General features: G+C 38.3%; 1 protein-coding gene across 1 annotated transcript in view; it reads right to left on the minus strand.

Annotated features, from left to right (window-relative positions):
- The window catches only part of PIK3C2G (phosphatidylinositol-4-phosphate 3-kinase catalytic subunit type 2 gamma), a 196,636-nt gene that overhangs the window by 5,074 nt on the left and 165,394 nt on the right, over nucleotides 1–26,168 (minus strand). Inside the window, exons 29-31 of the mRNA XM_065742527.1 lie at nucleotides 25,107–25,182; nucleotides 18,097–18,191; nucleotides 629–754 (exon numbers count right to left, since the gene is read on the minus strand). Of these exons, the coding sequence (XP_065598599.1) occupies nucleotides 629–754; nucleotides 18,097–18,191; nucleotides 25,107–25,182 (297 nt within the window). The remainder of the gene's footprint in view (nucleotides 1–628; nucleotides 755–18,096; nucleotides 18,192–25,106; nucleotides 25,183–26,168) is intronic.

The following is a 26,168-nucleotide window of genomic DNA, read 5'->3' on the forward strand; positions in this document are numbered from 1 at the left end:
ACCTCCAATCCCACCTACTGTTTGAATCTCACCTCCTTTTACAAAAGAATAGAGTTTATGCTGCTTTCCATTTTGTGGCAAACATTTCTCCATCCAAACACTTCTTTTCACCCCAGAGACATGAACACTTCAGTGGTAAATGAAATAATTATATGTGGCTGTAAACTGCTGGTGTCTTGACATAAAAAGAACTGGGCTATTTATTATTGTGTTATTTAGGACAGCAACAACCAATTTGGTTGTCCATTTTCAAATGTGATTTTGAGTAACAGCATCCATTCAGTTAATGCTTTTTTTATTACATAAATCTGAATTAAATACAGTCTATGTTTTGGTGCAGTGATGCTGGGGCTCATCTGGCTATCATAGAACAGTGATTACAGTACAAGACCAAACAGGGTGAATAATCCAACTGCTTTCCCAAGGAGAAACACATATAGAGACTGTCTCACTGCTGAGAAAGAAGCAAAAGAAAGATTGTCCCTGTTTATGGTTCATCTTACGATATATTCCTTCTGTTTGATTGCACTTTTAAGAGCTCTTAGAGCCACACTGTTGTGCTACTTCAAGAGAAGATAACAAAAATGAAATGCATAAGAAATGATGGAAGAAAGAGAAGAGTACTCACAATTTCATTGTAAGTAGGGTTGGTGGTTTTTGGAACTGTTCTTGTTTTCCTTCGACTGACCTCATCAGGATCCGGCAGAAGATAAAATTCAGCATGTGCACTTGGGGCAGAGCCATCTGGGAGGCGCTGAAAAACAAAATGGTCATAAATACAAATGCCCAGGTTCTAGCAAAGAATACAAACAAAAAAGTACCAAATGAAATCTGGACTTTGTTATGCAGACACAGAAACATATCACATACTTAAGTGTTCTACTGGCTAAATCAGAGTGATGATGCAGTAAACAACAGACAGCCTTAGAATTCAGCTTTATATTGAATCAGGAAAAATCAGTGAAATCATACAAGAACAATCTGAAGTTGCCTATCTTTAATATTTTATTTTCTAGTCGAGAAATCCTTAAGCCTCAATCTGCTTTAACTCAATTTACACCGAAAAAAAGTCTAGGCCTTCCACTTTCTAGAGTAGTGTATACAAACTGGATTCCTATTGCTAAATGTTCCTATTGATTGTAACCCTAAAGTAGCTGTGCTGACACTGAGGAGAACCAACTGATTCTAAAGGCATTTCATAACATACATCACTATAGAGGAGCCAGGAGCACTTCCTGCAGCAATTTGGGTAGAACAGGATTTTTATAACAGCCTGCCCCATCTCTCCCATCACACAGCTGCAAACTCTCTCTAATTTTCAAATTCAAATTATTTAATAGTATTCCAGATACTCCAGCTTTAGGTAGCTACTCCAGACCAGAGCCAACCCATTAACCAGCTCAGTCATAAGGTACTGCTTGTGGGCAGACAGGTTCTGGATGACCTCTGGACAGCTGTAATCTTATTACTAAAGCAACATTATTGTCACTTAGAAAACATATTGGAAGTATAATAGGCTTTAAAAGAACATACAAAGTGTGTAATGATGAATAACTATGGAAAGGATATCTTCCCAGCGTAAGCCTTAGTCCTTAACTTATAATTAAGCAGAAATCTTTGTGTTGGTAAAATAGTAGTATACAATGAGAATACACAGGGATGTAAATACATGGGTGTTTATAAAAATATTGGTAATTTCAGTGGTATATCGGTATTCTAGGCATCAAGATGACCTGAGAGCTCCCAGGCAATCCAGTTCCAGGATGCAAATGAAAGTGCAAATGAAGGAAGAGATCTGAAGGTACCTGGAACAAATGAACCCAGACTGTAAGCCAAACAGTTGCATTTGTATTTCCCACTGTAGCTTTCCTTGGCTCGGAATAAAGTAGTTTCTCAGATTTTGATTATTCACAGTGTGTGACTAGAAATATGGGTCTTTCTACAGACATCATCATCAACATCTCCTTGTGATAGGAGACACCGCTGGTGTCCTAGCAAAAAATAACTCTCTGCTAGAAAGAAAAACAGTGTTTGAATGTGTGAGCAACCAGTTCTTGCATAACAAATCTCTGCTTTTTGTTGTCTGAAATGATCCTTCAAGGCATATGATGTGGTCAGTGGGAAAGACTAATATTGCTAAGGCTAGACAGCATCAAGGGATGTGCTGTTCAAGTCATCACATAGTGTCAGCACTATGTGAATGATTAATGTTACCGTCTCCGAGCTCTCCAAAGTTTATCTGTTGTAAAATATATGTGGGATTTAGCTAGGTGGGATTCAGCTACCAATAAGAATGCCATTAAAAGGCATTTTCCCAGGACATATTGTTAACACAGGATTTATAACTTACACTATCAATTTAGAACTCTATTGATCTGGGACCATATTAAATCTTCAGTCAAGATTGACAAATAACAGTAAATTGAACAGACTCTTAAAAATCAGGAAAGAGAAAACAATGTAGCCTAGTACTACTCAAAGTAACCAGGATCCTATCTGTATCAAGCTCTTCCTTAATGAATAGATAAGCATCACTGTAACTCGCGGGTCAACAGATTTTGGTCATTTCAAACACAAAAAAGGATAAGATTTAAGAATAGGACGTGAAACAAGTGCACCCTCAGCGTTTCCAGACAATGCCAAGATGAGCAGTGCAGTCGATATATCTGAGGCAAGGGAACACATCCAGAGGAACCTGGACAGGTTGGAGAGGTGTGCCTACTTGAGCCTAATGAGGTTCAGCAAGGCCAAGTGCAAGGTATTGCACTTGTGCTGGGGCAATCCCAGGTTTTTATACAGACTGGAGGAAGAGCTTCTGGAGAGCATCACTGCAGTGGGACTTGGTGGATGAGAAGCTTGGCATGAGTCAGCAGTGCACGCTTGCAGCCCAGAGGGCCAACTATATCCTGGGCTGTATTAAAAAAGGGGTGGCCAGCAGGGAGAGGGATGTGATTATCCTGCTCTACTCAGCTCCTGTGAGACTTCATCTGGAATACTGTGTCCAGACCTGGGGCCTCCAGCACAAGAAAGATGCAGAGTTCTTGGAGTGGGTCCAGAGGAGGGCCACTAAAATGATAAGAGGGCTGGAGCACCTCTCCTATGAGGAAAGGCTGAGGGAACTGGGCTTGTTTAGCTTGGGGATGAAACCTCATTTTAGCCTTCCAATACTTGAAGGCAGTGTATAAACAGGAGGGGGAACGAATGTTTACATGGGTTGATAGTGATAGGACAAGGAAGAATGGTTTTAAACTAAGACAGGGGAGATGTAGGTTAGATGTTAGGTGGCAATTTTTCACTCACAGGGTAGTAATGCACTGGAACAGGCTGCCTAGAGTGGTTATGGTTGCCCCCTCCCTGGAGGCATTCAGGGCAAGACTGGATGTGGCTCTGGGCAGCCTGGTCCAGTGCTTGGTGACCCTGCCCACGGCAGGGGGGTTGAAACTCGTTGATCTTTGAGTTCCTTCTCAACCCAGGCCTTTCTGTGATTCTATGATTCTATGATTTAAAAATGGAATTATTGCCAGCTCAACTGCTGCAGCCCAGCATAAGGATCTTCACCATCTCAAGTATGGAAATGCTATAAAGGGACAATCTTGTAAAATGTCAGGCTTTATAAATCATACAAGCAGTGTATTGCCTAACCAGGGGCCATGTCAGAGCTAATATTGAAAGCTGAGTTAAGGAACAACTGAAAAGGGCACTAGGCTGAGAAACCCAGCTGGTAGGTAGGAGGCTACAAAGGTAACAGAGAGGACAAATGCCTCTACCCAATTCCACTTCTGTTTAAGCTGCTGAGACAGGTCTGTGTTGTGCCCACTGCTCACCTGGGACAGCACTGTCACAGATCATGGCAGCACAGACTGCATTCTGAAGAAGCTCAGACTGACAGTCATCTCCCAGAGAAAGAACTCAAGCTGATTGCTGAGCGATGGTTTAACAGAACCTGTGTACCATAATCTCACACAATGGGTTGAAATAGATAAAATTTTCACTATGCCTTACAGTTGTTCCTTATCTCCTTCTGGCACATTATCCAGCCTTCAGCGAACTCACTTTCCACTAGCAAACTTCTCCCAGAATCATGGAACCACAGAATTGCTTGGATTGGAAAGGACATAAAAACCCATCCATTCCCTACTCCCTGCCATGGGCAGGGCTGCCATGCACCAGCTCAGGCTGCCCAGGGCCTCATCCAACCTGGCCCTGCATGCTTCCAGGGATGGGGCACCCACAGCTGCTGTGGGCAGCTGTGCCAGCACCTCATTTCCTCCTGACTTCTAATCTAATCTCCTCTTTTCAGTTTAAATCCAAGGAAGACACTTTGCAGTACCACTGTGCCTTATGAAACACGGGGAGAAAACTACTTCCACACTATTCCTTTGAAAGTAGCTAAAGATATGTTGAAAGAGGTGAGTAGGAGGAGAGGGTCAAGACAGAATATCAAAAGAGAGAATATTTTAGTAATTCACTGAAGAAAACTCAGGGCAGAGCAGTTGCTCTGGGATCTTTCAGAACTAAAAACAAAGCCACTTTTCATGAACAGCAGCAATCAGCAGCCAAACTCTTGGAGGTAATTTAAAAGGCAGCCACCTGAATTCCAACTAGAGATTCTAGTTCTGATTGTCAGTTTGACTTTTTTGTCCCTCTTCACAGATGACAAGGAGCTTCAGCTGAGCACTATTCAAGCCAGATCATATATTCCACTACTCATCTGCCCTCCCCTGATCCTAATATATGACACAAAGCATCCTACAAAACTCTCTCACTGTTCCAAAGTCCCACTTTGTCCCACTGCAAACTCACCATACAAAACTTTAGAGGATGAGCATTATCAGTCACAGCTTTACAGAAGCAGACTCTGAATAGCTTGTTCAGTGAGTTTGTTGGCTTCTCTCCTCACTGGCACAACAGCTGAATAATTTCTTATGAAAAATTTCCTTCACTAAGGGATTATTTGAGACAAGACTTGTGGTGCTATTGGATAAAGATGTACTTTGCTAAACCGTCCCTACCAGGAACAAGGTTGGATGATGGTGGTTCAAGAACTATAGTTTGAAAACAAGAGTGAGATTAATGTGGTAGAGCTATCTTTTAAAAATCTGAAATAAGTGAAATTTGAAGTAAATTGTTTTAAGACAACTGACACGGTATGTAGAACTCAGAAACTTTTGGGAAAACTAGATGCAATGGGTCCATTATAAACATGGAATAAGATTTCTTGCTGCTTTATGGGTGAATTCTGAAATACAGCCAAATAATCCTTTTGTTATCAGTGAATCAAAAGTGACTCACATCTGCCCATAGTCCAAGCCAGAAGATAAATCAAACAGCTCCATAGGAATGCCATTCTCCACTTTAACTACTTTGCAAAACCCTTACATCTTGAAAATACTTGTAAGCAAGCAAGCAGAAGAATAATACCCAACAACTTAATATTGAATTCCACTTATGTTTAATTCTCTAATAGTTTAATTAACTCTGATGTAATGTAAATTTACTTCCTTTAAACAAAGTTACTTCCAATTTTAATTACTGTCTTACTTCTTTGACTATGTATTCTTGTAAACAAGTTCCAGCAGTAAAAATCTGTAAGGCTGCAAAAGCTTAAGAGCAAATTCACAACAGAAATGCCATAACTCTTCTTGCCATGCATATGGACAAAAACCAACAAACAAACAACTAACTAACAAACAGATACAATCAACAATATGAGTGGTTTTGATCTGCCAATAAAATAAATGAATTGAATTTGTAGTCGGACTCCCAGTAATTTCTTCATATACAAGCAAGTCTCTGCTGTATAATTTTCTCAGAGATTGACCTGTTTACTTGACCCTGCTAGTGACTACAGGAGGAGCTCAGTTATAACTCTCTATATGTTTAAAATAAATAAATCAGTTTCCTTTTGAGATATTATTTTATACTAAGGTCACAAAGTAATGAAAATATGTAAAAGAAAGGGGGACAGAAAGAAAAGAAATAATACTCTGAATCTACTTCTCTCCACATATGTAATTCAATACCGAAAAACTAAAACAGACATGTCTCTGTTATGTCTGTGTTCCATTTTTCACTTCAATTTTATTTTCTGAAACCAAAAAGGTATTGATATTTACTTACAGAAACCCACATAGATAGGTTATGTCCTGTGTAATTGAATTTTAAATTTGCTAGCTGTAGCTGGGAATTAATAGATAAAATTCAATTAATTTTTCTCTGAGAATCACATTATCTTAATGACTTTTCTCTCTCAGTCATTACTAACTATCCCCAACTCTTCTTAACAGTGGATTCTTTGTTAACATTACAAAGGGCCATTTACTTCAAAATTTACCATATTTAAACTATGCAATTTAGCATGACAACATGAATACTGGGCTTCACTCATATGAATTTCAAATAAAATTTTGGGATGTTAAAATAATAGATTTTGGGGATAAACTATTGTAATTATTTTTTAATCATCTCTTCCTAAGTGACTTCAAATTTAATTTATCAGTGACTACTGCCTCAAATTTACATTACTTCATCTGTTTCTCTTAGTGTTAGACTTGCAGATATTTTTTTTCCACCTTTTGTCCTAGACTGAAGCATACTGATGGCTCCTGAAGATTTGATAGCTTCAGCTGCTGTTCTCTTTTCTCATTTTTCACTTTTAACTATCTTGAAAATAAAATAAAATAAAATAAAAAGATCAAAGGTAACTTGCATTAACTAATGCCACCTTTCCACCTCTACAAATAACTTCCTTTCTCCCTCCAGAATTTATTTCCTGGACAATTTCAAATTGCAATTGCTCTCTTCCACTTCTTCATTGAAAAATAAAATAACATAATTCAGGCTTAAGAAATGTTCCCAACTCAACTACTTCCACCAAATGAAAAGAAAGGAAATAGATCCTTACATTTTGTCCAGTAGCTCTAACTCAGTTTTCTCAGTTTTCCTAATCTTTTACCTTCATCTGTTGTTTATCTCTTACATACACTGCAATGAGAATATTTCTTCTATATGGTGAAGAAAGTAGTCAGAATATTCCTTAATATTTAACATGAAGATATCCTCATATCTTAAATAAAACCATGCTACCATAGCAAATGGTTAGAAAAAAACCCATCAAACTCTAAAGCAAAATATTTATATATTAAATGTAGACACGAGTTACATTTGATTATTATCCAATAAAGGAGGATTACTAAAAAGGAAAACTGCAGAAGAGTTAGCTTTATACCCCAGCAATGTGTATGAAACAGGAGTTGACTAGATTACAACTAGTAAGAAATGTAGAAGAGCCACCAGGGCTGTTACACTGTCTTTCACTTTCTCTGAGTGACAGAGTGAAGTCTGTATGTAACTTTCCAAGGAAAACTAAACCTTTGCAAGCTGCAGCTTTAATAACAACTACTGCCTCTGCCCCAGAAAAAAACCCAAACAAAACATGATAACCCCTGGGCTAACTCTGAATTTAAAGATCTGAGAAAATAATCAGCACTAAAATAATGCTATTACAAAGCCAGAAGTTCCTTCAAAATAGAACAATGCTATACACACCTTGAGGACAAACTACATGAATGAGAGGTTTTGCTTTTACTTCAAAAATTTTAACATGGGAATGAAGACCCTTCCTTACTTTTTCCTTTGAGATTTTCATATCTCAAAGCACTGAACAGCTGTAGGCTATTCTGCTACTCCACTTCTCATCTTCCTGACACACAGTATTTTCAAATCATTTCAAAATAAACTAAAATTAAAATCATATTTTCAATAATGAACAAATAAATACAAAATAAGACATCCCATTATATTGCTGTGGTGCACCCTGCATGTTCTGCTATTGGCAAAACGAAATAAAAGCAATCAGTTTAAACAATTACACAGATATGGTATTTTTTTCACAATCACCTGTTTTTTCACCCCAAATTTCAAAATATATAATTGCTGTTCTGCAAGGTAAGTTTTCTTTTATTATATTTTCTGGTGCCAAATTTCTTGCCCACCTCTCTGTTAGGAACGTCATTCCTATTCCTGACTTAATTCTTACCTCATGCAGATATGCAGTTGTGCACATAAACAGAGGAGACACTGTAATAGAGGACACTGGCATGGAGGTCACTGACAAAGCAGCAACAACAACAACACAAAGAAATGAAATGGATCCCAATTTAGCATATCTTTACATCAATTCAGAAGAACGTAGTTGTTGTTTCAGGGAAATTCTGGAAGACATTTATTGAGCAGGTATTTTCTGCTTTTCAGAAATCTTTTAGCTGTATCAGTGAAGCATGCCTCCAGATGGCTTTGTCATTTACTATGATAAAAATGCAAAGGTGCTATATCCGTGTCTCTGATTTGAATCTCCAAATATAGCTGGAGCACACTGTGCAGCCCAATACCTTCAGCATTTCCCTCAACCTTTCTGCTGTACTGTCAGTGCACCAAGTGGGTAAATTATGCCTAATACAGGAGCTGCTAGTTTAAGAAAAAATTAGTGGTCTTGTTACTGCAGTTTGTTCCAGCCCTCTTTCTCTCAAGTGGAATGAAACAGTTTGGAAAAAAGAAAGAAAAAAAAGTGCAGCTTTGATTGTAGTAGAGGAGAAGGGAAATGGACTCACTCAGCCTAGCTCTTAATGAAAGATGATGCTGTATTTCTAAGAGGGAGAACTACAACCACTCTGGCAAAAATAGGGTCTAGAGCTGTCATAAGTCACAAATTCTCTGAAGAATGAATCAGCCATCCAGCCAGCACTCTCAAAGGTCTCCCAGCTGTCAAATGGGAAAAAATAACTCTCAGTCACTGAGGCAGAAGGAAAGGTTCACAGCTACAGCTCTGCAATGAAGACACCATTTCTGGGCAAAGAAGTTGAAATGTTGACATATCCTAGTGTATATGTGAGCTATGATTGTAAGTACTCAGTAAAATCTACATACGTTTTTGTAACGCTGTCAAGGAGGTAGGCAAGGAGCAGATTAATCTTATCCAGGCTGGCTTGGTTAAATCGCCCACACGCTGGTGTATGACTCTATTTGTTAAAAATGAGATGTTTTAGATATCTACACAACAAGCAGACATGACACAGGCCTCATGTGAGACCCTTCTCCTTCACAGCATTAGCTGGGAGCCTGATGGGACTTGATACCTCCTCTCCTCTGGGTTCAGGAAAATCAATTGTACATTAAATCTCCACTGCACTAGATGCAAGTATAGGTTTTCATCTAGATTAGTTTCTAAAATACTGGTGTCTTTTGTCACCACTGGTGCCAGAATGTCTATATGGAGGAGGATATGTGACAGAGGCTTTGTGGAAAACTGGCACTCTTCTGGAGCAGTCGCTGGAGGACAAGGAAGATTCTTCATGGTGTTCAAAATATTCACAGTCAGACAACTGAACTCTATAATATCATATATGTATGTGTCTTAATTTCAAATTGAATCCAAATCCTAATTGGTACACAGGAAGAGGTATTTTTTAAAATGAAGAAGTATTTGCTGAACATTTAACAAAAAAGAGTTCTTTTCTTGCAAGGAGAAATACAGATTTGGAGAATCAAGCTGATTCCCGAATGATTCAAAGCTTCCTAAGAACTACGTAAAATGCTTCTAATACGCTTCAATCATTTGAAAGGAAAATTCATCTAACTTCACTTAGAATTAAGCAGAGAAAACTGTGATATCCAGAAGGTCACAGGGGTATTCTAGGCTTCTAAGCCTTTATTACTATAAAGCTCAGAAACCAGAACCAAACAGTTTCAGAAAGATGAAGAAAAGAACAGAGATGTAGCTGCTGTTCAGTTTGAAAATAATGACTTCTTGATAATCCAGAAAGAGATGAATATTAGGGTAGACATGATTCCAAATGAGATGGGAAAGAATCTGTCTGGACATACAACTGTGATTGTGACATAAAATGGGCTAGTGTCTTTTACTGTCTGCAGCCAGTAGCAGAGAAGTAGGGCTAGAAGTCATCTCCTGTAAGTCATGATACAGCTTTGTGTGCATTTACTGTTTCTGAATTAACAGAAAGGAAAACTATGAGTATCTCTATCCATCTTACTCAAAGCGTAAGACTAGCTCCTAAGGCTTTCAGGTCTCTCTAATACTTCATCAATGTTCAGCACAAGATTATTGGATGATCATTAGCACCTTGTGGGTATCAAAAACTTGCAAATACTGCATATATAAATAAATAATAAAAAAGAAGGTGACTGAATAACCAGAAATACAAATGTATTAACTAAATTTACTTACAGTAAGAGATTTGAGTAAGAATCAATGAAAAGGTTTTTCTTCTGAAAGAAGTGGTATGTTCTAGATTCCTGAATCCCATTCTGTATTGCTATCTTCAAGTCATTTAAGGTCTGTTTTTTTCCACATAGATCAAGAGAAATTAAGGTTCAGTCATCCTTTAAAATGATGTTATTCATGTATAAGCAATGTTGATGCAGGATGTAAAATGCAGAGAACAGGTTTCATGGAAAGATCTCTCTCAGGCGTTTGTTCTAGAATTGCTAGATTGCATTCCTTGTTTGCGTTTTCTTCTTTGCACCCTGCATTATTTTTGTGCTTGGAATAACTAATTCTCCAACTAATACTTAGAGTCTATGAGAGTGGCTGAGATACAGCGATCTACTTTGGACCCTTAGAAAAACAGATTCCAGAATTTCTAAACTGCTGCCACTTAGAGAGTATAAAAGAAATTAACCTTTGAGAAAAGTAACACATGAAAATGCTGTTGTTCAGTTTCTTTTTATCATGTTCATACTATTCTCCCTCCTTGTCTAGGCAGAGATAATTGTAAAATGCATAAAGAAATGGCAACTGCATCATTAGCTTCTTAATTAGTAAAAGAAATCTTCAAGTGATCTAGACTACTTTTAATTTCTGAAACTGTACAAAGCCCCCTACACTTTTCTTTGGGAAATTATTCTACAGCTTGGACCCTCCCTTTGTAAGAAATCATTTTGTTATATATGTGCAATTTCTGCTCCTTAATACTTAATTACCTCTACTTACATTCTTGCTTAACATCCTAAATAATTCCTCTTGAACTTTGCTGTACTCTCCATTAAATATTTGCACAATTGAGTTATGTCCTTGTTAGTCAGTTCTCAACTAAGTTAAGTTTTAGTAACAATATATCACTCCTGGAATATAAATCATTCCCAAGCAATCCTCCTGAGAACTGTTTTTGAACTTGAATTCTAGTTATTAAAAAGCTTCCTGAGAGCAATATTCTAGCATCAATGCCTTATAAAGATAAACTACTTCATTTCTGCATCATAACACCAGGATCTGACCTTTCTCATTGGTATCTCTCCTAGCAACCTCATGTTCCATCATTTGCTTGGTTTATTTCACATTATTATGGGAAATAGATCCGTATCTCTCTGAAGGAATGGTTTTCATTTGCCCAAGCTACTTGTGGTGTTCTGTAAATTACTCTTATTCTCTTGATCTTGCTCCGTCTCTACTACTATTTGTAATGTTTTCTTCATTTGCATCCAATGGCAAATTTAATTTACGTTCACCTTCATCTCCTGGATCATTCATATTGTTAAACAAAACTCATTCTTTTTATTTGATTCAGAACAGACTAGCTATATAGGGAATTACTGAAAAAGAGTTAAGGCAGTACAGTGACTGTGACAGATGAAAGGATTTAATGAGAAATAATAACATAGCTTTCCATACGACGTATTTGTCAAAAACCTTCTATAACAAATAAGTTGGAATTTTAAAGTGATTTTTTCCACTACAGAACCATATCTCAGGTCTTCCCTACTTCAACTGCTGCTGAGTGATAACCTTTGTTTATAGATATTCTGCTAATTTTCAGTCCAAAAGAGAATTTATTTATCTAAGCTAATTTGCATTCAATTTTAAAGTATTTTATATGAATACAAAATTAAATCGATTTTCTTTATATGCTAAAGTCAGTACAAGAACTTTATTTTCATGGCTTTTTTGTTTTTCTGCAAAAATCAGTGAAGAGCACCACGTGTATGTCTTACTTTCTCCCATATCTGCATAATTTCTGATTTCATTCTGTTACCAGTTCCTTCTGAATAACTTTTGTTCAACTCAGAGGGATTTTTTTCCACTTGTTTTCCATTGGTGGATGACTGGTCAGGCTTTGCTTACCTGTGAAACAAATTCCCTATGCCTGTTGGCTAACCTGTGGGCCACAGTAAAGAAAGCAGGAGATATTCATCATATTCTGAAAGGGGTGTAATGCTTCTTATTTAATTGGCAGACATTGTGTATAGTGTAGACTGATATGTAATATATTATCCATTTAAATCTTAAAAGGCTGCTCCAAAAGCAATGCCTTTTATTGTATTATGTCGACTGGTGACATCAGTGGTGAATGTTGGTTGTATGGCAGTAGAGAGTGAACCTTTCCACCAATACCCCACTACTTCTTGTTACCATGCAACAGATGACAGCATGTGAATTCTGCATTGAAGAAAAATTTCAAGACACAATCCTCAGTGGGTAAAGTGATGTACATTTTCTTTCAGGATAGGAAGGGGGCGATCCTTCTGGATTTCCTGGAATATGAACAAACTACCAACTCTGACCACATCAGAACACTGACAAAGATGAAGGCTTGAACTTGAGTTTGAAGACAGTGTGAAGTACACTGCCACTCTTAGTTGGACTGTCCTACCACATCCACCATATAGTCCAGATTAAGCACCTTCTAAATTTCATCTGTTTGGGCCAATGAAAGACAACATTTGTTGTGGGCAGCATTTTCCTAACAGTGATGCTGTCAGAGCAGCTGTGAAACAGTGGGTCACATCCACTGATGAAGATTTTTAAGTGTGGCAAAAATGCATAGCTAGTGGTAGTATATTGAAAAATCATGTCTTATAGCTGAGAATTTGCTCTGTCAAATAGTGTTCTTGTGCTCTTTGTATCTGTTGTATTTTCCATGAAAATAAATAAAAGTCATTACTTTTGAGGGGAACAACATGGTAGCAAGACAAGTGTCTCATTCCCCAGTCTGTACCTATAGCCAGGTTTGCCCCTTCTCAGCTGCAGATTTTGGCACTTGCTCCGGTTCAACTTCACATGACTGGTGATTGTTCAGCTCTCTAATTTGTCTAGATCTCTTTGCAAGGTCTCTCCACTTTTAACAGCATCAGCAGCTCCTCCCAGTTTAGCATCAGCAGCAAATTTGCTCATCAGGTGTAAACATTAGAGGCCCACAAGAGGAATTATGGGAACCAAATGTGATGGAAAAAAGATTCCCACTCGTTATGCAGCTCGAGCTGAAGACAAAGGACAGGAAAGGGAGTGAATCATCTACTTGTGCTACCTTTGGGAACTTCCCTATAGCTCTACACCTGCAGTTTTAGAAACAGATTTCATTGCCCCTCGTTTAGGGAAAGCTTGGCTCTCACACTTCTTCTCATAGCGCTTCAACTATCACATTTCAGAAATGTTTTTGGAAGCAATTTGCACTTGGATAGCATAGGACACAAAATGGAAAGAGGTTGGATGTCTGTTAAAGCTTAAAGCTGATTACTAATTCATCACCCATATATCACCTATCCCAGAATCATTAATCACCAAGAGTAGTTCATGACAGCTTCAGAACTTCTAAAGAAGGAATGCTGGAAGTAGTTTTGGAAAGTACCGTAGGAATTTATTTTAATTCCAGAAAATGTTCTCTGTGAATTTGGTTCAGAATTCATCACTCATACATGCTTTCCTAAACACTGGTAACATTTTACACTTATTGGCACAAGGTTCATGATAAGTTGGCTTTGTTTCTCCTCTCCACTACCCCTGAGGAGTTATTCTGTCCACAAGAAGTAATGGACAAAAATGTTTAGCAGTGAGGACTGGATGTTTAGCTGCTTATCTGGAAAACCGGGCATGCCTGAAGTCATGGCAGTGAACTCAACAGACAACATACATTTCCTTCTGAGCCAGTGCTCAACCAGTGTTCCCTTCTGGTTCTCTATGAAGCAAAAAAAAGAAATACATTAAACAACCTTTATTGAATTTTCAGAAACAGCTACTTCTTTTTCCTCTGGTGTCTTTTTGAACAGAAAAGCAAGCCCAGCAGCATAGCAGTAGTTAGCCTGGCTGTTTCTAACTCAGGCAGTAGTAAACTAGCCCATTCTCTGCTCTGTGTAATCTCTCTTATAATCTTGATATTCCCCATTTTCTGTGATAGTTAATGTACATAAATGGAAGTGGATAGTTGAAGATCAACACCTGTATATCTCTAGTGTTCATGAATTCAGCTCCACAGCTTCTTTGCAGATGTGGGAGGCTATGCCTTTCATGTTGCCTCTGAAGCACTCTTCCTAGTACTCTCTCTCTGCTCCTGCTCTTGACTGCTGCCAGTCTTAGGGTATGGGCCAGCCACAGTTGGATTGTTCTCACTCCTAGCTGACAAGTACTTTCACACACTAAAATAAACCTCACCCTAGATCCTCAGTCTTCTTCCTTGGACTACTTAGAACATTACTTAGTGCAAGGCACTGTATTATCATGTTTGTGTAAGAAGCTAACCTTGTTTCATCCCCTTCTGCTGCCACATCCTCTAGGACTCAGAAGCAAAATCTCCCATTATCTCCGTATAACATCTCCAGGCTGTTGCTGCACCACAGTTTCCTTCTAACCCAGCTTAATTTTATTGAAACAAAGGTCTCTGTGGCCTATGCATAAAGTACAATGTTGCATGGTCTGCATTTCAGGCGTGCAAGTAATGGTCCAAGAGGCTGAATTAAAATTATGTAATAAACATGTCTGGAAAATAGTATCTTACTATTACTATGGCTTTTGTGTCTTTGAAAACCGGGGCTATTCTATTCCATTTTTGGTCTTCAAAGTGTTTTTAATAGAGATTTCTTCAAGGGCTATCTTTCATAACATGACTGAAATGTTGGTGTGATTTGGGAGAGGATGCTTGGAAGCAGATCTAGGGATGGTTGACTTGTAGGTATGCAGCAAATCCAGCATATGTGTATGCACCAGACTAAAAGTGCCAGCTCTGTGGAGCCTATGTATACATCTACATTAGACTGTCCTCTGGCATGTCTGCACCAGACCAATGATCTCTCAAGTGCTATGGCATTTTCTTTTCCACATGAATGGGAACAGCTTCATGAAATGTCCTGCAAAGCACCTTTTTGACTTCCTCCTTTAAAGAACCTATGAGACACTTGAGAACAGCTATAAACAATACCAGCTCCTTAGGGATTATCTAGTGCATCATATCTTAACATAGGATTTGCACAGCAGGATCTGTAGCTATTAAATCTGTAGAACTATCCACCCATAAACAATAGAATGCATTTACATGGATCAGAATTCTGCATCACAATTCCTTGTCAGTTCTGTGAAGCTACATTTGGGATTAATTTTGCCCATTGCAATTATTTTCACATCTGAACACATCGTATAATCTCTATAAAGTGATAAGTAAATGAAGAAGAGCGACATCCAAATGATTTACTATGAATACCAAAATAAAGCAAGACTGCAAAGATGTACCACTAAAAACAGTTAGTGAGAGTCTGCAAAAGATTGAATGTACCTGAAATCACTTTAACATGTCTCGAATAAGGTATGATCTAGGAGTATTTTTCAAATCCTTAATCAGTTAAAAAAAAAAAAAAGGAAAAAAGGTAAGGAAAAAGACAAGAGAGCAGAGGGATTGATCTATACTACTAGAAAGCTGTAAAGGTTGCTAATGGGATAAAGAACCTAAGAACTTTTCTTTAATAGTTTGCTACTTTGAAGGCAGTCCAAAATCATAGTACCCCAAAGCACAACCAGTGGATGGCTGGATGGAAGGAAGGGATCAGAAGATCAGGATTTAAAAATATGATTGCCTAAGTTTGGCTGCTAAAACAGTCACCTTGTTTTCAAGCCATGAATCATTGCTAGTTTTACTGAACCAGACTCCTACCAGTTTTCCTCAAACTCTCTGAAATGGATTTAATTTACAACAGCTTCCTCCAAAAAAAAACAGAAGCCAACTTAAATTTGTATTGTCCCTTTCAATAAAGTGATCTGAACCCTGGATTTTAGTTTTGCTATACACATTTGCCTACGCTATAATTTATTTTTATTTAATTTAGTGACTGGAACTTTCTAAGTTAAACAACACAGGAGCCAGAAACAAGCAGAATGACTGCTTCCAACATCTGTAGCTCTGCTTGCATACATCTCCACATTACCTGCCTGAACTCATGGTAACAACACGAACACAGCAATCATATCGATATTCTCCTTCCACCAACTAGAAGACTATCATAGTAATTTAGTGTCAGAAAGGGCAAAAGAAAATAAAGGAGACTTTAAGCTATACACAAAAGGTGAAGCTCATATAAACTGGACCATCAGAGGCTTATCTCACCTGTCAAGGTGGCACACAGGAAACAAAAAAGTCTCTAAAGATAGAAAACCTACTGGATGCTTTATAGATCAAAATGAATATGCTTGAATTGCAGATCAGAAGCTGGAGTGGCAAACAGAGAACAGCTGAAGCTACATGAGCCCCGTGACTGCATGCACCAGTACAGGTAGGGGCTGATCTGCTGGTAAGGGACTCTGCAAAGAAGGACCTGAGTGTCCTGGGGTTGTCCATGAGCCAGCAGTGTGCCCTTTAGGTCAAGAGGGCCAATGGTGTCCTGGGATGCATTAGAAGAGTGTAGCCAGCAGGGCAAGGGAAATGATTCTCCAACTCTACTTTGCCCTGGAGAGACCATATCTGGAATGCTGTGTCCCAGTCTGGGTTCAAGAAAGAGAGAGAACTTCTGAAGCAAGTCCAGAGGAGGGCCAAAAAATGACTGGGGGCCTGAAGCATCTCCCTCATGGGGAAAAGCTGAGAGATCTGGGCTTGTTCAACATGGAGAAGACTGAGATCTTTCAAAATACAAATAATGAGTGGGAGTGATGTGGATGAGGTCAGCAGTGCCCAGAGACTGGACAAGGGGCAATGGGCATAGACTGGAACAAAGGAAGTTCCATATGAATGTGAGGATGACAGAGCACTGGCACAGGCTGCCCAGAGAAGTTCCTTCTCTGGAGATATTCGAGACCCACCTGGATACTTCTTGTGTAAGCTATCATAGGGAACCTGCTTTAGCAGAGGGATTGGACTAGATGATCTCTAGAAGTCCCTTCCAACCCCTACAATTCTGTCATTTAGTGACTTGTATAACCAAATAAATATTCAGGTCCATTTTATTATTAACTGGTCTCATAAACGTTCCTTAGTTTGGCCTCATTTAAGAAAAGCAATTGCAATCCAGTCTGAGATAGAGGCAGCATAAAAGTATGCAATAAGAACCTGCAGCTATTCAGAAACACTTTAATCTTCCAGCTGGACGAAGATAATGACTGATCTCTTTGCCATTCCTGTTACTTGAAACTTGGGCAACTGGGAATTCCAGTGCACATCCAGGTGGCTGAACTCATGATGAAAAAGCAGACATACTGCCTCAGCTGAGAGGTCCAGCTAGATCTCCCATGACATTCTCATCAGTTTCACATGTCTTGTGTTGAGGGAGCTCTGCCAGCTTTCTCCTTGCATACCCTGGCTCCAAGAATGCACAGTATTTCCCAGTTCACCTCAAGACAGAGTGTGTTAATGCTCTGAGTGTCATTGCACCAGGAAATACTGCTTCTTAAAGAACTCCACTACTTCCTCTGCTGACCTCTTCCTTGTTTGTAGACCAGTTCTTTGGGGCTGGAAAGAAGTGTATGGATAATCAACAGCACCAAGCTGATGTTCTACAAAGAGATGTGACGCTGCATGATGTCATACATGTAACTCATATCAAATATGTGCCAGCTGGAAGGGCGAACAGGCATCAAAACTGGTTTTGTGTATGCCCTGGAAAAGTTCATTGCTGGCCATTAGGGAAACATGGTTTCTATACAGGTCCCATACTTACAACCATAATGAACAAGATCTAAGGAAGAAAGTGTTAAATGATGACAGAAAAGTATCATCATAATTATGAGTTAAAATTATTTATATCAGAAATTGAGCTTGAGTATTACAGTTTTCACAGTACTCTGAAAAATTCAAAGGTTTAAGAATTATAGATTATGATGATAATACTTACAATGTTCCTCATATGTTTCAACATTACTGTCAGACGAGTGCTCTCATAGGATATGACCAACTGTACTCCAGGTGTACCATCAGTTGACTGAAGACCTAAAAAAAGTCCAAACAGTTTGATTTTTTAGTAAACAGTTTAGTGGAAACAGATGTTTAACACGTCAGAATTCATGAACTAATACGTACAACAAACCACTGCCTGTTTAAATTAGCACTGAAATTAAAAACCAGAGGCAGGGAGCGGGATCAAGAGAGTGGTCTGACATGTAGTGCTCATCTTTTTGCTTTTTTATGCATTGACAGTGGAATTTTTATTTTCTAATTGCCATCAATCTGAATTTCAATGAGAAAAATGTATTTTTTGTGCAAAAATAATTTTATATTTCTTTTCTTTTTGATTACACTAATCAGTATTGTAAATTTTCCACGTTTTCTTCTATTTTTTTCTGTTCCCAGCAGAAAACAAAACAAAACAAAACAAACAAAAAAACCAAACCAACCCTACACAATTGCAGGTTTCCAGACCAGTGCCAAACCAATTCAAATTTACAACGTCTGCATCCCAAAGGTTTACATTCTCCCTTCCTTATTCTTTATTTTTCTTCCAGGCTGGTGTTCGTGTAACCCATTCCTTTCATACAGTTTCTACTAAAATTAATTTACAGAGTTTGACTCAGTTTCCACTGAGAAAAGCATTTTCCAGTTTTCAAGCAAGAAGGATCAGGCTCATAATATGGAGCAAATGACTAAGCATGTCCTGCTCTTTCTTTATTTTGGAAGCTTTAAACCAGCGTCTTCACTGCCAAAACGGTGTGTCCTTGAACTGGGACTTATCTACCCCACAGAGACAAAGCAGAAAATAAAGATGGTTTTTTACCACAGTAAACTAGGAAACAGTAAACACAGCAGCTGCTTATAGGTATCTTTTTGTCCATCTTATCCTGTAGTGCTAATGCTGAGCACAGGGGAACACGAGCCAGTTTATACCACTCAGTCTCAGGGCTCTCCCCATAATGTGGCAGCCCAAACATGGCCTGTATGAACCAGCCTGTTTCTACTTGCACAAACAGGGATTTATTCAATTAGACTGGGGCTGTGTTGCATTCAGTATTTTATATTTACTTTGTATGGAAAAATAAGAACTTAATCCTGCTAACCTCACAATGAAACAGTGATCTTGAAGGAGCTGGGCTCTGTTCTGCCTTCCTCCCTCTGCCTTCCTCCCTATTAAAAATGTACATGACCTGAAGACCTCAAATGTAAAGTGCTGCTCCCCCACACATGTCTTGAGATCAGCCAATGGAGCATGAGCCTTAAACTCACCATAAGATGAGATAATATGACAAAACAATCAGCAGCAAATTCTTATCGTACTAAAAGTGAAGGGAATTAGAAAGGTGAGCATGAAAGAACTGCCATCACACACAAAGGTTATGCAACCTGCAAAAAGAGGTGCTTTAGAGAGCATCAGGACTGCTCATCCTCAGTAGCAGACAGGATTCTCATATCTATCTACCTTTCTGTCTCAGCAGACGCCTGTGCACTCTTTTGCACTCTCCATCTCTCTTTTCCACATGTGCACCAGAGCCGTTACACCCAGGGTCATGAGGGCAAGAAATCAAAACCTCTTTTCTCAACCTTCACTCTGTTGTTCAGCAGAGGAAGCAGCAGAGGAGAAATTGTGAAAAATAAGCCACATTGAGTATAAACTAAATGTGTAACCTCCGGAGTGAACAGAGGTTAAAATAATTGTTAAGCAGGTAGAATTACAGTGCTGTAATGTACTATTGACAGCCAGAGAGCTAGTACAACTGCCATTTAATGTAACAAAAGGAATTCAAATTAATTAAAAATAACAGTAGGTACATACAGTTGCCATAAAATATTTTTTTCCAGGCAGGCTGGAAATCAACACATCTGAGTTTCTGATGTTTTGACAGGAATTTTAGAATAGGAAACCATCTCCAGCTTCTTCCCTTTGGAGACTACAAAAATACATTTTAATCATACCCTAATTAGTGAAGGGCCTGAAACAGACTCTTGAAGAATTGAAAAGTTATGAAGAAATCACTGAGCTAGAACTTAGAAGACTGAGCCCTTCATTTGTTATTTTCCCCTATGAGCTGTGACGAATCACTTAACTACACTATACCTTATTTCAGTTGTTGTATGCAAAGCAGGACAGTGAAGGATAAGGAAAGCTAGGAAACTTCACGAAACAGAAAATGATGTGTTTTTGTTTGTTTGTTTGTTTTTCCAGGGTAACAAAAAAAGACATAGAAATTGTTCCCCACCCCCAGTCCCTGCCATGCTATGTCGTGTCACCATTTTCAAAAGAAATTCTGTGGACTTCTGCCATTATGTTGCATTAGGAAACTAAGAATCGTAGGGCAGTAAGAACTGTAATGCAAAGGAGTTCTTCTTTAATGTAAGGGTACCATTCTCTTGAGGGGCTCTGGTAATTTTGTGAATTGCTGTGGGTCATCCTGAGCAGTTTATCAAGGGCAACAGAGCTCAGAGGCTGAATTATGTCATTTGAATTCAGTGGTACATTTTTGCCTACCAATGAAACCACAGCTGAGTGTTTATACCCAGTGAAAGATCTCTTTTGTGGGAGCTGGCATTTTCATTTAGAAAAAAATAAATTTAAATAATTTCTAACCAAGCTGAAAAAAATGAAAAGCATGGTCAGTGAAAATGCATCTCTGGTTGACTATGCAAAACAGACAGTATGGTTATGGATATTACCCAAATATTTCTTTTTGTTTTCCCCCTTTCACTACTAAATCATAACCTTTTTGAAATCTAGGTGGTTTTAGCTTCAAATGATAATAAAATACACATACAATAATTACTTCCAGTCTGTCCAGCTTTGGCAGATGGACTTGAGCTGAGACTTGCATTTTTAGGAACTGTCACGCTCTACTTGCACTCCATTACATACAAGGACCAAATGCCAGTCTGCTGTAGATACAGGATAAAGCTTCACTGACTTCAGCTGAAGCAAGATTTTCCTCCCAGGGACCGATTCTTCACTCACAGGTGTCAGTGGAAAACTTGACACATATCAAACAAGTACCCTGGAGCTCGACTGCCAACAGAGCTGGGTTTGTAACATTTTAAATATCATTGGCGCCTGCATGCCCCAGCACTCAGGAGTGAATGCCAGTTACCAGTCTGCAGTGCAGGGAAACTCAAATACTGTGCCAGTTTGTAATTTCTTTCATCACAGAACATAAACTCTGGAAAACTGTGGACCTATTCTTCTTTTTGGATGAAAAAAATTAAGGAAAATAGTGTTAAAATTTAATTTCTATTGAAGGTGGAATGATCTTCAAAATAATCAGTTGCATAGGTCTTCATCTTCACCCATGCAATTTTTTCTAGCACAACGGAGAACGTGCTCTAAATATTTTATGCAGTGTTTCCATTCGAAGCATTTTAAAACAATATCTGCACTGTATGAGGAATAGAAGAAGCGAGGAAGATGTTACATGTAAAACACGAATGAAATAAACAGGGGATCAATATTTTAATGCATTGCATTTCATTTGTTGACTGCAAAGAATACGGAAATGTTAATTAGCTTTCACCCTCTAAGCCAACAAGATGTGCTTATGGCCAGCAAACCAGCCCATATCCAACTAAAATAGGAACACAACTTGTGGCAAAAGCTTTATGCTGAGGATTAGAAACTGCAGCGGATTAGAAAACTGTATGGGATGAACTTAATGGGCTACTCTCTTGATAGAACATTCACAAGGACTCCAAATTTCCATGGGGAGGCATATGGTACATTTTGATTTTTTAAAAGATTAGATCTTTCTTTAGAAGGACACAAGCCCATTTCTCCACTGCACTTCAGTGGACAGAAGCCCACCGATGTTCACTCAACTCTGATTGTACTTGCCAGAACTGGTCATGGGTTGTGAACTGTCATAACCAATAGCAAAAACTTCTTAAATTCATAATTTTGTCAAAACAATCTCAATTACTCGTAATTTCAGGAGATAAAAATTCTAGAGAAGAAAAATAAGAAATAATATTTGATATATTAAAAATGATAGAATTTATTTCTCCCTTTTCCTTTTTGCTTTTTTTTTTTTTTTTTAAAGGGACATATTAAAAATGTATGCCTGTGAAATCATTCCTGATATCTGCTCTCACTCCCATGCAGTGTGCTTGGTATAATGAAATGCTGACAATATTCAGTGCAATTCAGAATCTGCCCCACTGGGAATATTGAATCAGTATTCATGTCACAGTAAATTTAGCACTGATTTTTAATCTCTTCATTGCTAGGAACACAGTACAAATTCATAAATTTTCATTTTTATTTTATTTTAGTAAGTGTAATTACCTATAACATTTGTAAATTAAAGCTGTATAAAAGAATGATCCTATCTTGATCAAAATTCATAACCTGCTTCTACTGGGCACTGGCTTTATTTTACATTGATCCTAACTAAAATACTGATCATTTGCCTGCGTAAAGGTTGAGAGAGCAATCAGAAGCCTCATGGAAAGCAGCTGCCTATATAAAGCCACATTAAACCTGAGTTATTCTTCAAAATAGGTAAAAATGAAGGTGCTTATAAGCTCATAAAGCAACAAAATCTCTGGGTGAAGGATGCACTGTTTTCATGGAAATTGCCTTTTTCCTGAAGGCTCAATAAAATTATTTCCCACTCCCGCTCAACTAACACCATTTCTACAGGGCTTTCTTTCAAATCGAGTGTTTCAGACTAATCTCAGCAAACAAGAGCCCTTAGGGCCAGCTGTGTCCTTCCCAGCAACTCCCTGTATGTTATATAACAGCTTGGCTTGATCACCAACATCCTCCCTTAGATGGACTCATATCTTCTCTTACTCAAAAGAAGGATTGCAATAGTGTTCTTAATGTCACGCAATATAGGTTTAAGTCAGCTAGCTAGCTGAGGTAATGCAGCAATCTAACTCCAACCACAAGGGCCAAAGCGTAGAATAATGTGTATGAAATGTTTTCAAAACTGGCTGATCAGCAGTGCACAGTTGGTGGTCTCATTGCTGACTTAACTCAAGCACAGAGAAGCTCATCCCTGTCCACAGTTCACTCCAGCTCACACCAGCTGTATTCAGCTCTGCACTGAGTGCAATCCCTTCCTTGCTGACCAGAACCGGCACCTTACCCAAAGCATCTCATCCCCAAATTCTTGATCTTTGTTTCTACAGAATTTAAACTTACTGGTCCCTGGTTTGGTCTTTGTACACTACCGGCATTCTATTAAGAAATGTCAGCAATCCATTTATAGTCCAAAGGGAGACTTTTTTCTGTTAAACAATGGCTCTGCCCTGAACTTAGAATGAATGAGTCCAAACTCTAAAAGGCAGAGTTTCTTAGCAGGAATAAAGTGTCTCTGTAACAACACTACATTAATCTCTTCTGACCGTGCAGCGACCTTTACCTAAAAGGGCCACTGAGTTCATAGTGAATCAGCAGATTGGGTTATCTGTCACATAGCTTTCATCAAACACTCACTAATCACATTCTTACTTTTGCTTCCTAATTCTGTTCTTTGATTTTGATGCCACCGATAATCAAAAAAAAAAGGGCTCACCTTTTGGACTATATTGTCTCAGGACACCACTGTTAAGATGTATGAGATTTATTTATTTTGCAGCCTTATTGAAGACTGAGTTCATGCTTTTGCACAAGATATTTACACCCAGATTCTCTGTAGTACTTAGGAACTGAAATATCAAAATCCCTTTGAAGACCTCAGTCTTAAACTCCCTTATGCTTTGGTTCACTCCTACATGCCTACAACTTTGGTTAAGGAGTTTACAGAGAATGGTAGCCCATGGACTCAGATTTCAAGTTAGATTTGAATTCTGGTTTGGATTTTCTGATCTGAGATAAGATTCAGCAATGAGATTTATTTCTATATATTCCTATCACCTAGACCATCTGCATTATCCTCATTCTTTTGTACAAGTTAGAACAACCATTAGTAATTTCCAGCAGCCATAATGGATTTAGTATGATAATGACATATCCTAATCAAATAAACTCTACACAGGGAAAGTCTTCCAAAGGCTGAGAAGACAGAACGGGAATTATTTTGTTCCAATGTATTAAAAAAAATGGTCATAGCAAAGGAGTTAATAAAGCCCCTGTCTTGAGAGAGAACAAATTAACATGCAAACGAAATATGCTGAGCTACTTTCTGAAATGTGAGTAACTGGTCAACTTGGAAACCTTCTGTCACTTGGAGAATAAAACAGCTGAATTGTTTTGGTGCAGAGTGCGTCTGCAGGCTTCTGTATGAGATTTTATTTTGCCTGAAAACTGACTGGTGAAGTTTATTTTCAGCGCAGAACTAGTGCAGTGTAAAAGAACAAACATTCATAGTTCACTCTATATGGTCTGTGCTCTGGCTCTTAATGATGTACTGCCAGAGATTGGATTAAATTAGGTGTTGCACAGCAGAAGGAAATAGGTGAAGCATTATGGGAACAATGTAGAATGTCACTTAGTAAGAAGTGAATTACCACAATCATTAATAATGTATGCCTAGGCATTAACATAATGTTTTGTTATTCACCTACTCTACTCATTCTGAAAATGACTTTTGAAGTCACCACTAATTTTATTTTCCTGTCCAAGTATACACTGTGCTTTGTCATGTCTCAAATCCTTTCCTCTGGAACATTCTCTGAAACTTATGTTTTGTAAAACAAGAAGCCTGCCACAGTCTGTCTAAATAAATGTTTACTTTGCATATAGGCATGTTTATTCAGAAAGAAGAGGAAAAAGGCTGAGGAGAATATGCCAAAGTGAAAGGAAGCTGCAGGTCACATCACTACACATTTTCAGACACTCTGATGAGTCAGGAAGTATTTGTTGATTATCTATAAATCTTAAAAAAAACTATCTCCACATTGAACACTTTACTCACCTCTGCATTACTGTATTCAATATAACTCATGGATTCATTCTTAGAAAATAGATAAGACTGGTAATCCACATACCTAATGTCACAGATGATGCTGTTTCTGCCAAGGTGTGTTTCGACCAGTTCAGGAAGAAGCTGAGTACAAGCTCATTCTGAAAGACAATAAAAATACTTTGGAGAATATCATATGCACTCTGTCCCCCAAATTAGTTTTCTCAGGGTAGATTGCTGGTAGGCTTTTAGTGTATATACTGGAATCAGCAACGAAGGGCAGTCTTTCTCCTCTGCTCATGGGCAGGAATCTCAGTGAATGATTTCTGCACAGGCACTGGGAAGATAATGGTGCCCCTTACCACTGTCTCAGGAAGGCTGTTTTGGTGCCTAACTCACCCCTTTCTAACAACATATTTCCAAAAAGATATGTGCAATGTAGGCCAGATATTTGCATTTTTAATCTTCAATGTCTCCGTATATGTGTTAGCAGCTGCAACTACATTTATTGCATCCCATCTGCAAAACAAATACAGTAGAACATCTTTTCTAAATATTGCACAGTCAGAGTGAAACTTGTCCTTGGCACAGGACCATCCCCAAGCACCTGACCTAACCTGTGCCCCCTTTGGATATTGTGCATACCTCACTTGGAGACTTAATGGACACTCAAACTGAAAAGGTCCATGCAGAGTTAATTTCTACCAGAAAACAAAACAGATTGGAAGGAGCGTTCATGTTTCACCGTCCTGTTCCAATAAGTAATCCACCTTATGTACTGCACTATAACTTCTATTTTTATGTACTGCCCCATACTGTGTTAGCAAACATATATAACAAGTAGTTACATTCAGCTTTAGAGAATTAAAACAATAAACCAAATATCCAGCCTTGAGTATTGTGCAAGGTGATAAAAAATGTGAATTCTAAAATGAACTGTAAGGATTCTGAATCAAAGGTGGACAGTAATTACATTTTATTACCTTCTTTATAAACTGTATTTCAGAATGGCCATTCTTTAAAACTGTTACAATTACTACGTTTGTATTGATGCAGCTTGGACTGACACTAACAAATGGGCTGAACAAGAGACTTTCCAGATTCTAGCATTAAAATGTCACCATTGTTTTTTTCCTGCCCACGGAAA

This window comes from Cyrtonyx montezumae, unplaced genomic scaffold (genome assembly GCF_038088225.1).
Source record: "Cyrtonyx montezumae isolate F1298 unplaced genomic scaffold, pur_monq_1.0 scaffold_3, whole genome shotgun sequence".
Lineage (NCBI taxonomy): Eukaryota > Metazoa > Chordata > Aves > Galliformes > Odontophoridae > Cyrtonyx > Cyrtonyx montezumae.